A 14,353-nucleotide genomic window follows, 5' to 3' on the forward strand; every position below is an offset into this window, starting at 1 on the left:
CACACACACACACACACACACACACACACACACACACACACACACACATACACACACACACACACACACAGCTCAACAGGAGGAAGGTAACCAGATGTAGTTAACCCACACAGTTCACTTATTATCACTTTATGACATGAGATCAAGAGAAGAGAAACACTTGCGAGGATTTCAAGCAGACTCTGTTTTCTAGTGTACGGACTGTTTTAACAGTGTCCATTTTTTTTTCGAAAAACAAAGAATTAGATGTCTAAATTATACTGTCTTCAAGATAGCTCTTAGATCTACACTGCTCAAAAAAATAAAGGGAACACTTAAACAACACAATGTAACTCCAAGTCAATCACACTTCTGTGAAATCAAACTGTCCAATTAGGAAGCAACACTGATTGACAATACATTTCACATGCTGTTGTGCAAACGGAATAGACAACAGGTGGAAATTATAGGCAATTAGCAAGACACCCCCAATAAAGAAGTGGTTCTGCAGGTGGTGACCACAGACCACTTCTCAGTTCCTATGCTTCCTGGCTGATGTTTTGGTCACTTTTGAATGCTGGCGGTGCTTTCACTCTAGTGGTAGCATGAAACGGAGTCTACAACCCACACAAGTGGCTCAGGTAGTGCAGCTCATCCAGGATGGCACATCAATGCGAGCTGTGGCAAGAAGGTTTGCTGTGTCTGTCAGCGTAGTGTCCAGAGCATGGAGGCGCTACCAGGAGACAGGCCAGTACATCAGGAGACGTGGAGGAGGCCGTAGGAGGGCAACAACTCAGCAGCAGGACCGGTATCTCCGCCTTTGTGCAAGGAGGAGCAGGAGGAGCACTGCCAGAGCCCTGCAAAATGACCTCCAGCAGGCCACAAATGTGCGCCCTGTGCTCTTCACAGATGAAAGCAGGTTCACACTGAGCACATGTGACAGACGTGACAGAGGCTGGAGACGCCGTGGAGAATGTTCTGCTGCCTGCAACATCCTCCAGCATGACCAGTTTGGCGGTGGGTCAGTCATGGTGTGGGGTGGCATTTCTTTGGGGGGCCGCACAGCCCTCCATGTGCTCGCCAGAGGTAGCCTGACTGCCATTAGGTACCGAGATGAGATCCTCAGACCCCTTGTGAGACCATATGCTGGTGCGGTTGGCCCTGGGTTCCTCCTAATGCAAGACAATGCTAGACCTCATGTGGCTGGAGTGTGTCAGCAGTTCCTGCAAGAGGAAGGCATTGATGCTATGGACTGGCCCGCCCGTTCCCCAGACCTGAATCCAATTGAGCACATCTGGGACATCATGTCTCGCTCCATCCACCAACGCCACGTTGCACCACAGACTGTCCAGGTCTGGGAGGAGATCCCTCAGGAGACATCCGCCACCTCATCAGGAGCATGCCCAGGCGTTGTAGGGAGGTCATACAGGCACGTGGAGGCCACACACACTACTGAGCCTCATTTTGACTTGTTTTAAGGACATTACATCAAAGTTGGATCAGCCTGTAGTGTGGTTTTCGACTTTAATTTTGAGGGTGACTCCAAATCCAGACCTCCATGGGTTGATAAATTTGATTTCCATTGATAATTTTTGTGTGATTTTGTTGTCAGCACATTCAACTATGTAAAGAAAAAAGTATTTAATAAGATTATTTCATTCATTCAGATCTAGGATGTGTTGTTTAAGTGTTCCCTTTATTTTTTTGAGCAGTGTATTATCGACCATGGAGCACCTGAACTCCTCCAACACCTCCAGTATGGACTCCACCTCCCCGGATTTAGGCCGCCTGATTTCGAGCATCGTCCTGGGGCTGTGCTGTGCGCTGGGCCTCCCTGGTAACATAGCTGTTCTGGTGGTCATACTGCGCCACTCGTCCCAACTTTATCCTGTGCCTCATGCTGAACCTGGCGTCCTCCGACATCTTGTGCCTGGCCACGGTGTCTGTGTGGATCTATACTCTCCTGCCTGGCTGGACTCTGGGCCGGTCAGTCTGCAATCTGTCAGTATAGCCTGTGCTTTCTAGGTATCCATAGGGTAGCCTGGATTTGTTCCTTTGGTGATCTAACCCCCATTCAAGCTTGACCTTGGTCAAATCCTAACTTCTATTGCTTCTCAGCTTTCACATACATAAATAAAAATATTTTGTTTTCATTAATAAATAGATGTTTATTCATCTTACAGTAGGCTATGCTTTGGTTCAGAGGAGCTACAACTTCCCATAAAGTGTTAAACTATTTCATCACACTTGTGAAGTTGCCTCATTTTATGTCAAAGTCTTGACAGGTATTTGAGCTTTGAGCACAATGGAAAAACACACTAGATATATGCATCAACATTTCTGCCTAAATAGATCAATAAAAGCATGCATTTCAAACCTTGCACCACTCAGTTTCAGTCTGAACCGCAACAAGAAGTGATCCAACTTGCCAACACTGCCAAACAAAATGTTTCTGGACCAAATGAAGGTAGAACTTGTAACATGCCATACACATCCTTTGGGTGTGGATAAAGGCATGGTCCTTTATCCCCACCCAAAGGACCATGCCTTTAGGTTCAAAATGAGAAAAAAGGCTGAATCCTCAACATATATTGATACTGTAAACCATGTATTCATCACTATAGGCTGTATTTCTATATGAATGAGAAGCCCTCAACACCTCTGATATGAGGTATGACTGATATGACTCTGTCAGTCCTCCCTCTGCAACTTATCATTACTCCCAAGTGTAGATGCAAGGATTGACAGTCCATGAGATTGACTTGATACTGTAGTTTAAAACATATTTTGAAAGTATAAACCGCACACCCCAAAAATGATTGAATAGGTGCTGACTAATGGAAAGTAATCTGTGTTAAAAAAAAGAAAGTTGCACACTGCATATGCTCCCAACAATTGAATGGGTATATATACTTTCCTTTTACATGGTTCTGGGGGACCTTGAACTTAAAGTAAAACACCCACTCTACACATCACACAAACTGCCATTACACACTGTGGTCAGAGGAGGGAGACAGAGCACCACTACTGTCCACCTTGAGAAGGTTTTAAGGATATAGAGGCAGCAATTCTACTGTTAAGCTTAATTTACCTTCTCCTGGGACTGACATCCACTGATGGGGGACATAAACCTCTTTGTAAGCGGGTCAAAGTAGGCCTTATTTAAGATATAGTTGTTACATTGTGTGGTTTATGATTTTAATATTCTCAAAAATGATATTCAGTAGGCCTACATTTGGAAACTGTTGACTTCATTTATCTGTGTGTGCAGGAGCATGTTGGTGTATTTGCATAAAATATTAAAGCTTTGCATAGCTGTCCTGCCTCATTGCTCCACGTACTTTTAAAACCCCAGTGTTGATCAGTGACTGTTCACTCCTGTCAGAGCAACTGACACACAGCACAAGGATGACGTCACTGATTATAATGCTGGGGACACTGGGGCTCCTTGTTCAGGGTGAGAGACACTTTGACTAACTTTGATTTTAGATGTGTTTGGCTTCAGATTTAAACTGAATTTGTGAATATATAAAAACAAATCATCTGGTGTTGCCTGATATGTTTCATGATAGGATTTGGAAGATTAGCAATGTCTATTTGTTGTGATAACCTTATAAATCAGCCTTTCTTCACTTTTGTTAAATTTTTCAGAATCATCAGGAGATATAATCCTTACCCAGTCTCCTAAATCTCAGTCTGTTCACCCAGGAGATACTGTCTCTATCAGCTGTACAGCCAGTTCAAGTACTAGTAATTATCTCAACTGGTACCTGCAGAAACCTGGAGAAGCTCCTAAACTCCTGGTTTATTATGCTACAACCCGTCAGTCTGGGATTCCAGGTCGTTTTACTGGGAGTGGATCTGGTACTCAATATACTCTGACCATCACTGGAGTCCAGGCTGAAGATGCAGGAGATTACTACTGTCAGCAGAGTGCCAGCTATCCGTTCACACAGTGTTAGAGCGCCGTACAAAAACCTCCCTCAGCTAAAGAGGAACTGCTCTGACTCAACAGCTGCAGAGCTACATAGTCTCCCGTATTCTAAAGTATTCTAAACACCAATTCATCAAAATATGACACTACAATGCGATAATGTAATTGGTTAGACTTGTCTATAGACTATTATACTGTACATATCTCAATATATTCAGCAAAAATTGAAATCTTTGTAAACACACTGGGACCACTAAGGATACAGAGCTGTAGAAAATGCTTTTGAATTTTGAACAAAAGTCAGAATAGTTGTAGATTTTTTTTTACGCTTGGATTTATTCTCATATTGTAAGAAGCACGTATTTCATTACACAATAGCATGAATGTTGACCCTGTCCAAACCCAACTTCCCAACTATTCATGCCCTACTCAACTTCTATAACCCTCCAACTCTGAGAGTGAATACAGTCATATCGATTCCATTCCAGAAGTACTACTTTGATATCATTATGATACAATATATCCGTCACAAATAAATGTAGTTTACATAGCCATATAAAGACCTAAGTGTGAAGTCCCCAATTTGAACATAAAGCAAAGTCTAGCGTGAAGTCTGGTTCCCCAGCCCTAGCAGGCCTAGTCAGCCACACACAGCTGCCCCAGTCCCAGAGGGTTTGAGGCTGGGAGATTGTGAGTTGTGGTATGGTGGAAACTAATATTTGGATGGGCAGGGGGACCGCCACACTCCCAGAATAGAGCAGCACTGTGGCCAGATGTTCACCTGTCCCCAGAGAGTTCCAGTGAGTTTAGAACACATGGCTTCAGTATTAGTATCACTGTAGGTATCTTTTGACTGGTACTCAATTTGGCCTAATAAGCCAAACATTAATTGAGAGAGGTTCATTGACTGAAATGTATCAGTAACATTGTTTTCCATGGCAGAGAGCTCTCCATTCCTTATGAAGACTAAACAAATCATAAAGATCTCAATGTCAAATAGTAAACTCATTAAATAATGATATCCAGGCAAACAATTTAAAAGATTGACCGTCTTTATTATCTCAACATGTCAGAACCAACAGCATTACAGCAATAAGGAACAGAACACGTGATATGAAAGCCAAGCAGATCTATTTGACATCAGAATCAGACACATATTCTGTTGTTTGTTCCACTATGCTAAAAGCTCCAGCTGGAGGAAGGATTCCCACACAGGACCTCTCTTCATTAATCAGAACACTGGTCTCTCCTCAGTGTCTCAGAGAGAGGAGACTGGGAGCCCTGGGTGGCCTCACAGGTCACAGAGCCCACCTTCCTCCACTGGTCGACAGGAAGGGTCAGGGTGCTGCTCCAGCTGTAGTGGCCTTCCTTCTCCAGGACCCCGGGGCTCCCAGTCACCTCCCAGGTGTTGCTGCTGCTACCGTCCACCTTCCAGCTCAGCTTCCAGTCTGAGGGGAAGCCCTTGTTGGCCAGGCACATGAGAGTGGCCTTGCTCTGCTGCAGCTCAACGCTGGAGGGGGGCAGGACTGTCAAGGTGGGACTAACGTCACCTAAAAGACAGGTGGGATGTTAGGGAGAGGCGAGCTATCAATCAATCACCAGACTGATGCGACAATAATGATGCATCAGTTTTACATCTTAGCTGTAAATTAAGTTTTTTTTCCATCTGTAGGTTTCTGTTCCTCAAACAGTCTTTCTGTCTCTCTTTCACTTCCATTTGAGTAGCTACTAAAGCATATTTTAACTACATGAAAAATCAAAATGTAACTATTTAAAATGTCAAATATTTTAGCATGCTTCTCCCTTATTGTAATGGAATAAAATCCTAGGAATCAAACTGCATTTCATTATTAGTTATTATTATTATTCCACAGAATGTATGAACAATTCTTAAATTATGAATTCATTTAAAATCTGTTGAAAATATGCCTATGCTGAGGAAGTAAAATTCCAGTTGACGTTAAACATCTAACAATAATATACATTTAATTTAAAAGGCACACTAAAACATTTAAAAGTGTTAGTTTATCAAAAGAAAATGAATATAGTTATGTGTAATTTACAAGACATTCGATCACAAATTGAAATTAAACGTATATTCATATGAACAGTAGAACAGCCGGACTTCGCAAGATAGGAAGACTTTTCAATAGATAGCAAACAGCAAAGAAAATAGCAAATAGGATCAGATAATATAGCAAAATAGCAAATAGTGAATAGAAAGCAAAATTCAGCAATACTTTGGAGCTGAATGCTGACGGAGTACATTTAAGTTGAATATAACCATCTTAAAACAATTGTATACATTTAAAATAGATTAAAACAAAATGAACAGAAATATGATTTATGAGACAGGGTCTCTTAACAAAAAAGAAAAGCTTAAAATTCGAGGTCTAACCAAAAGGTATATTCCGGTTTTCACACAAATGGTGACTCTTATGAAGAGAATTACTCTTACCAAAAACATAACCAAGCTGAAAATTGCCTGTCTTAGGTCAGTTAGTTTATTTTAAGAATGTGAAATGTCAGAATAATAGTAGAGAGAATGATTTATTTCAGCTTTTATTTCTTTCATCACATTCCCAGTGGGTCAGAAGTTTACATACACTCAATTAATATTTGGTAGCATTGCCTATAAATTGTTTAACTTGGGTCAAACGTTTCGGGTAGCCTTCCACAAGCTTCCCACAGAGCTGGTGTAACTGAGTCAGGTTTGTAGGCCTCCTTGCTCACACACGCTTTTTCAGTTCTGCCTACACATTTTCTATAGGATTGAGGTCAGGGCTTTGTGATGGCCACTCCAATACCTTGACTTTGTTGTCCTTAAGCCATTTTGCCACAACTTTGGAAGTATACTTGGGGTCATTGTCTATTTGGAAGACCCATTTGCGACCAAGCTTTAACTTCCTGACTGATGTCTAGAGATGTTGCTTTCAATATAGCCACATCATTTTCCTTCCTCATGATGCCATCTATTTTGTGAAGTGCACCAGTCCCTCCTGCAGCAAAGCACCCCCACAGCATGATGCTGCCACCCCCGTGCTTCACGGTTGGGATGGTGTTCTTCGGCTTGCAAGCGCTCCACCTTTTTCCTCCAAACATAACGATGGTCATTATGGCCAAACAGTTCTATTTTTGTTTAATCAGGCCAGAGGACATTTCTCCAAAAAGTACGATCTTTGTCCCCATGTGCAGTTGCAAACCGTAATCAGTCTTTTTTATGTCTGTTTTGGAGCAGTGGCTTCTTCCTTGCTGAGCAGGCTTTCAGGTTATGTCGATATAGGACTTGTTTTACTGTGGATATAGATACTTTTGTACTTGTTTCCTCCAGCATCTTCACAAGGTCCTTTGCTGTTTTTCTGGGATTGATTTGCACTTTTCGCACCAAAGTACGTTCATCTCTAGGAGACAGAACGTGTCTCCTTCCTGAGCAGTATGACGGCTGCGTGGTCCCATGGTGTTTATACTTGCGTACTATTGTTTGTACAGATGAATGTGGTACCTTCAGTCGTTTGGAAATTGCTCCCAATGATGAACCAGACTTGTGGAGGTCTACCATTTTTTTCCTGAGGTCTTGGTTGATTTCATTTCATTTTCCCATGATGTCAAGAAAAGAGGCACTGAGTTTGAAGGTAGGCCTAGAAATACATCCACAGGTACACCTCCAATTGACTCAAATAATGTCAATTAGCCTATCAGAAGCTTCTAAAGCCATGACATAATTTTCTGGAATTTTCCAAGCTGTTTAAAGGCACCGTCAACTTCTGACCCACTGGAATTGTGATACAGTGAATTATAAGTGAAATAATCTGTCTGTAAACAATTGTTGGATAAATTACTTGTGTCATGCACAAAGTAGATGTTCTAACCGACTTGCCAAAACTATAGTTTGTTAACAAGAAATTTGTGGAGTGGTTGAAAAACAAGTTTTAATGACTCCAAACTAAGTGTATGTAAACTTCCCACTTCAACTGTAGGTTCAAAACTTTTGTGAAACAGCACAGTTAAAAATATATGGCAAATAGAAGTCAAACTGGATGGACATTTACATTTTACATTTTAGTAATTTAGCAGATGCTCTTATCCAGAGCGACTTACAGTTAGTGAGTGCATACATTTTTCATACTGACATCAGAAATAGATGGGATAGGTTGAGGGTAGAGGAAGGACAGGACTAAAAACAAACAAAATATAACTACTGTAAAATAGATTGTGTCCGTAAAATGTATATAGTATGTATAAGCTGGAAGTAGAAGCCTAAGTGTTGTTGTTCATTAGTATTACTCATTTTAGGGGAGGGGTGGTAGTGTTAGCAGAAAATAATAAAGGGAAATATATTTTTTAAAGATATGTATACATTGGATTCTAAATAAATCACAGACAGTGTCACCAGCAAAGCACCCCCACACCATCACACCTCCTCCTCCATGCTTTACGGTTGGAACTACACATGCAGAGATCATCCGTTCACCAACACCGTGTCTCACAAAAACACGGCTGTTGGAACCAAAAATGTCCATTGCTCGTGTTTCTTGGCCCAAGCAGGTCTCTTCTTCTTATTCGTGTCCTTTAGTAGTGGTTTCTTTGCAGCAATTCGACCATGAAGGCCTGATTTACAAAGTCCCCTCTGAACAGGTGATGTTGAGATGTGTCTGTGACTTGAACTCTGTGAAGCATTTATTTGGGCTGCAATTTCTGAGGCTGGTAACTCTAATGAACTCTGCAGCAGAGGTAACTCTGGGTCTTCCATTCCTGTTGCCGTCCTCATGAGAGCCAGTTTCATCATAACGCTTGATAGTTTTTGCAACTGCACTTGAAGAAACTTTGAAAGTTCTTGAAATGTTCCAAATTGACTGACCTTCATGTCTTAAAGAAATGATGGACTGTCGTTTCTCTTTGCTTATTTGAGCTGTTCTTGCCATAATATGGACTTGGTCTTTTACCAAAAGGGATATCTTCTGTATAACCCCCTACCTTGTCACAACACAACTGATTGGCTCAAACGCATTAAGAAGGAAAGGATTCCACAAATTCACTTTTAAGAAGGCACACCTGTTAACTGAAATGCATTCCAGGTGACTACCTCATTAATCTGGTTGAGAGAATGCCAAGAGTGTGCAAAGCTGTCATCAAGGCAAAGGGTGGCTATTTGAAGAATCTCAAATATAAAATATATTTAACACTTTTTTGGTTACTACACGATTCCATATGTGTTATTTCATAGTTTTGATGTCTTCACTATTATTCTACAATATAAGAAATAGTAAAAATACAGAAAAACCCTTGAATGAGTAGGTGTGTTCAAACGTTTGACTGGTAGTGTATATAAATGTAATACTGTTAAGAAAATGAATTGGGATTTTGATATCAGATGTCAAGCTCTAGAATTGAATACTTACTGCCAACATTCAGTTTGGTCCCTCCACCGAAAGTCCACCACAGTGAGAAAGTCTGATTGACTGGCTGTGCAAAAATCTCCAGACAGACAGAGGGAAATGGTAATAGAGACATGGCACTGCTCACTGAATGCTGCTTTGTAACTAATACTGTGGAACTTCAGTAGATTGGACACATTCATGTTCCCCATTGAACTTTCAACATTTTGAAAACTGCTTTGGACTATGTTGACATACAGTGCCTTCAGAAAGTATTCACACCCCTTGACTTTTTCCCAAAACAATTGTGTAACAGCCTGAATTTAAAATTGATTAAATTGAGATTTTGTGTCACTGGCCTGCACACAATACCCCATAATGTGAAAGTGGAATTATGTGGTTAGACATTTTTACAAATTAAGTAAAAACAGCTGAAAAGTATTCAACCCCTTTGTTATGGCAAGCCTAAATAAGAGTACAAATTTGCTTAACAAGTCACATAATACGTTTCATGGACTCACTCCGTGTGCGATAACAGTGTTTAACATGATTTTTAAATGACTACCTCATCTCTGTACCCCACACATACAATTGTCTTTAAGGTCCCTCGGTCGAGCAGTGAATTTCAAACACAGGTTTAACCAGAAAGGTTTTCCAACGTCTCGCAAAGAAGGGCACCTATTGGTAGATGGGTAAAAAAATGAAGCAGACATTGAATATCCCTTTGAGCATGGTGAAGTTATTAATGACATTTTGGATGGTATATTTTTTTCAGGATAAATTAAACAGAATAGAGCTAAGCTCAGGCAAAATCCTAGACGAAAACCTGATTCAGTCTGCTTTCCAACAGACTCTTGGAGACAAATTCATCTTTCAGCAGGACAATAACCTAAAACACAAGGCCAAATATACACTGGAGTTGCTTACCAAGACGACATTGAATGTTTCTGAGTGGCCTACATATAGTTGCAGTTTTACATTTACATTTACATTTACGTCATTTAGCAGACGCTCTTATTCAGAGCGACTTACAAATTGATGCATTCAACTTATGATAGCCAGTGGGACAACCACCCTATTTTATTATTTATTATTTATTTATTATTTTTTAATTCCAAGTATTCCTTAAAGAGGTGGGGTTTCAAGTGTCTCCGGAAGGTGGTCAGTGACTCCGCTGTCCTGGCGTCATGGGGGAGCTTGTTCCACCATTGGGGTGCCAGAGCAGCGAATAGTTTTGACTGGGCTGAGCGGGAACTGTGCTTCCGTAGAGGTAGGGGGGCTAGCAGGCCAGAGGTGGATGAAGGTAGTGCTCTTGTTTGGGTGTAGGGTCTGATCAGAGCCTGAAGGTAAGGAGGTGCCGTTCCCCTGACAGCGCCGTAGGCAAGCACCATGGTTTTGTAGTAGATGCAAGCTTCAACTGGAAGCCAGTGGAGTGTGCGGAGGAGCGGGGTGACATGAGAGAACTTGGGAAGGTTGAACACCAGACGGGCTGCAGCGTTGTAGATACGTTGTAGGGGTTTAATGGCACAGGCAGGGAGCCCAGCCAACAGCAAGTTGCAGTAATCCAGACGGGAGATGACAAGTGCCTGGATTAGGACCTGTGCCTGGATTAGGACCTGTGCCGTAAGGTAGGGTCGTACTCTGCGAATGTTGTAGAGCAAGAACCTGCAGGATCGGGTCACTGCTTTGATGTTAGCGGAGAATGACAGGCTGTTGTCCAGGGTCACGCCAAGGTTCTTTGCACTCTGGGAGGAGGACACAATGGAGTTGTCAACCATGATGGCGAGATCATGGAGCGGGCAGTCCTTCCCCGGGAGAAAGAGCAGCTCCGTCTTGCCGAGGTTCAGCTTGAGGTGGTGATCCGACATCCACACTGATATGTCTGCCAGACATGCAGAGATGCGATTCGCCACCTGGTTATCAGAAGGGGGAAAGGAGAAAATGAATTGTTTTGACTTAAATCGTCTTGAAAATCTGTGGCAAGACATGAAAATGGCTGTCTAGCAATGATCAACAACCAACTTGACAGAGCTTGAAGAAATTTTTAAAGAATAATGTGCAAATAATGTAAAATCCAGGTTTGCAAAGATCTTAGAGATTTACCCAGAAAGACTCACAGCTGTAATCACTGCCAAAGGTCATTCGAACATGTATTGACTCAGGTATGTGAATACTTACTGAATGTAATGAAGATATATTCATTTTTTTTTATGTTCATAAATGTTTTAGACATTTTTGAATTCTTCTTCCATTTTGACATTACATAGTATTTTGTGTAGATTGTGCACAAAAAATGACAATTAAATCAAATTTATACCATGGCATTGTTGAATACTCATTTCTGATTGGCTTGAAGGGCATTCTAGAGCTTGCATTATTTAATTGATAATGCCAGAGAAGCCGGTGTTTGGAGGATATATTGGTACGGGTGTAGTTAGGCATGAGGCAAAGTCAAGGGCTGGTAAACCGTCCTCCAAACACCGACTTCGAAGGCATTATCACTTTTAGACAACGGGTTACCAACATATCCCGACACAAATCTAAGGTTGTTACCCAAGCCGGCTGGTCGTTCGTTCTATCGGTTCGGTTGGCAGAGACGCGACCCAGTCGTTAAGTCTGTTTGTTCTGTGTCTATGGATGCGAACCAGTCGTTTGTTCTAAATATTCCTTTGCCATACTGGCTGGCAACGTTCTTATCCCTTGCTTGCTAGCTAGCCAACTACGGCTAACTTACAGTCACGTCAAACTGTGCAACCAAAATAACAACAAAGTAGCTGCATTTGCGTTTGTTTAAGCTGTTTTCTACTTACATTTATTTGGATACATCCATAACATTGAGCTAATGATGCACGATTGCTCCTGGCATACAAAATGTGCTCTCTAGTCAGGACACTGCTGTTCAGAGGAGCTAGCCAACAACACATCTAACACAATCACTTCAAACTGAAGCTGGAAAATCTGCAAACTAGCTGTATTTCATTTAGTTTTCTATTGACATTTCACGAATAGATGAGTCTAGATTGACTTCGACTAGTATTGACAGACCCACCCATCCACATTGTATAGTCATCTGAGGATCTGATCGCCTTCACACAGACTCAGTGAGACTCGATAAGGATTGTGAATTCTGGTTGGAAATAATGGACTCGCTGTTTGAGATGTTGACAGTTACAGGAAAAGGTTGAGGTTTCAACTGACAAAGATAGTATTTGGACAGTGAAACTAACTATATCATGAAATAAAGGAGAGAAAAATAGAAGGATATAAGAAGGAGAGGTCAATGAAGAGATGAAGGGAGAATGCCGGTAGGCTATATATGAGAACTGATAGTCGCTTCCCCCTCTATGTGTATCTGCAAATAAATGTGCTTTATACAAATGTCCAGTTATTGTCAATAGCTTCCCAAATTAAGATAACATAAGACAGCAGTCATGGTAGATTTATGCTTGAATCTGTGGCAGGGAGGACATTTTAAGTGCAATCATTCCAGTGGGCACAGACTCAATTCAACGTCTATTCCACGTTGGTTCAACATAACTTCATAGAAATGATGTGGAAACAACGTTGAGTCAACCAGTGTGTGGGATGTTTGATGTTCTTTTGCCGTTATGTTGCCACTAGATGGAAGTACAAGCATGTCCATAGATCAATGCAAATAGTCTGGGTAGCCATTTGGTTAGCTGTTCAGGAGCCTTATGGCTTGGGGGTAGAAGCTGTTAAGAAGCCTTTTGGACCTAGACTTGGCGCACCGGTACCAGTTGCCATGCGGTAGCAGAGAGAACAGTCTATGACTAGGGTGGCTGGAATCTTTGGCAATTTTTAGGGCCTTCCTCTGACACCGCCTGGTATAGAGGTCCTGGATGGCAGGAAGGTTGGCTCCAGTGATGTACTGGGCCGTACGCACTACCGTCTGTAGTGCCTTGCGGTCGGAGGCCAGTCTGGATGCTCTCGATGGTGCAGCTGTAGAACATTTTGAGGGTCTGAGGATCCATGCCAAATCTTTTCAGTCTCCTTAGGGGGAATAGGAGTTGTTGTGACCTCTTCATGATTGTCTTGGTGTGTTTGGACCATGACAGTTTGTTGGTGATGTGGACACCAAAGAATTTGAAGCTCTCAACCTGCTCCACCACAGCCCCGTCGATGAGAATGGGGGCATGCTCGGCCCTCCTTTTCCTGTAGTCCACGATCATCTCCTTTGTCTTGATCACGTTGAGGGAGAGGTTGTTATCCTGGCACCACACGGCCAGGTCTCTGACCTCCTCCCTATAGGCTGTCTCATCGTTATCGGTGATCAGGCCTACCACTGTTGTGTCATCGGCAAACTTAATGATGGTGTTGGAGTCGTGCTTGGCCATGCGGTCATGGGTGAACAGGAAGTACAGGAGGGGACTGAGCACGCACCCCTGAGGTGCCCCCGTGTTGAGGATCAGCGTGGCAGATGTGTTGATACCTATCCTTACCACCTGGCGGCGGCCCGTCAGGAAGTTCAGGATCCAGTTGCAGGGGGAGGTGTTTAGTCCCAGGGTCCTTAGTTTAGTGATGAGCTTTGAGGGCAATATAGTATTGAATGCTGAATGTCAATGAATACTATTCTCACGTAGGTGTTCCTTTTTTGTCCAGGTGGGAAAGGGCAGTGTGGAGTGCAATATAGATTGCGTCATCTGTGGATCTGTTGGGGCGGTATGCAAATTGCTGTGGGTCTAGGGTTTCTGGGGTTATCTGTGTGTGTGCATGTGCACGGTGCGTGTATTTGCGGAAAAGATGAAAGCTTTGCATAGCTGTCCTGCCTCATTGCTCCACATATTTTTAAAACCCAAGTGTTGCTCAGTGACTGTTCACTCCTTTCAGAGCAAATGACACACAGCACAATGATCCCTGATTATAATGCTGGGGACACTGGGGCTCCTTGTTCAGGGTGAGAGACACTTTGACCAACTTTAATTTATGATGTGTTTTAACCTTAATTTGTGAATATTGAAGATAAAAAGAAAAACAAATCATCTGGTGTTGCCTGATATATCTTCATGATAGGAAGATTAGCAATGTCTATTTGTTGTGATAACCT

General features: G+C 42.2%; 1 gene segment (V, D, J or C); it reads right to left on the reverse strand.

The window, feature by feature from the left end:
* Positions 1-4,947: 4,947 nt before the first annotated feature.
* On the reverse strand, positions 4,948-5,486 carry LOC123492935. The segment is given in 1 exon segment: positions 4,948-5,486. A coding segment is annotated over 1 exon segment (252 nt).
* Between the last annotated feature and the right edge of the window lie 8,867 nt (positions 5,487-14,353).

Source organism: Coregonus clupeaformis, chromosome 17, assembly GCF_020615455.1.
Source record: "Coregonus clupeaformis isolate EN_2021a chromosome 17, ASM2061545v1, whole genome shotgun sequence".
In the NCBI taxonomy this organism is placed as follows: Eukaryota; Metazoa; Chordata; class Actinopteri; order Salmoniformes; family Salmonidae; genus Coregonus; species Coregonus clupeaformis.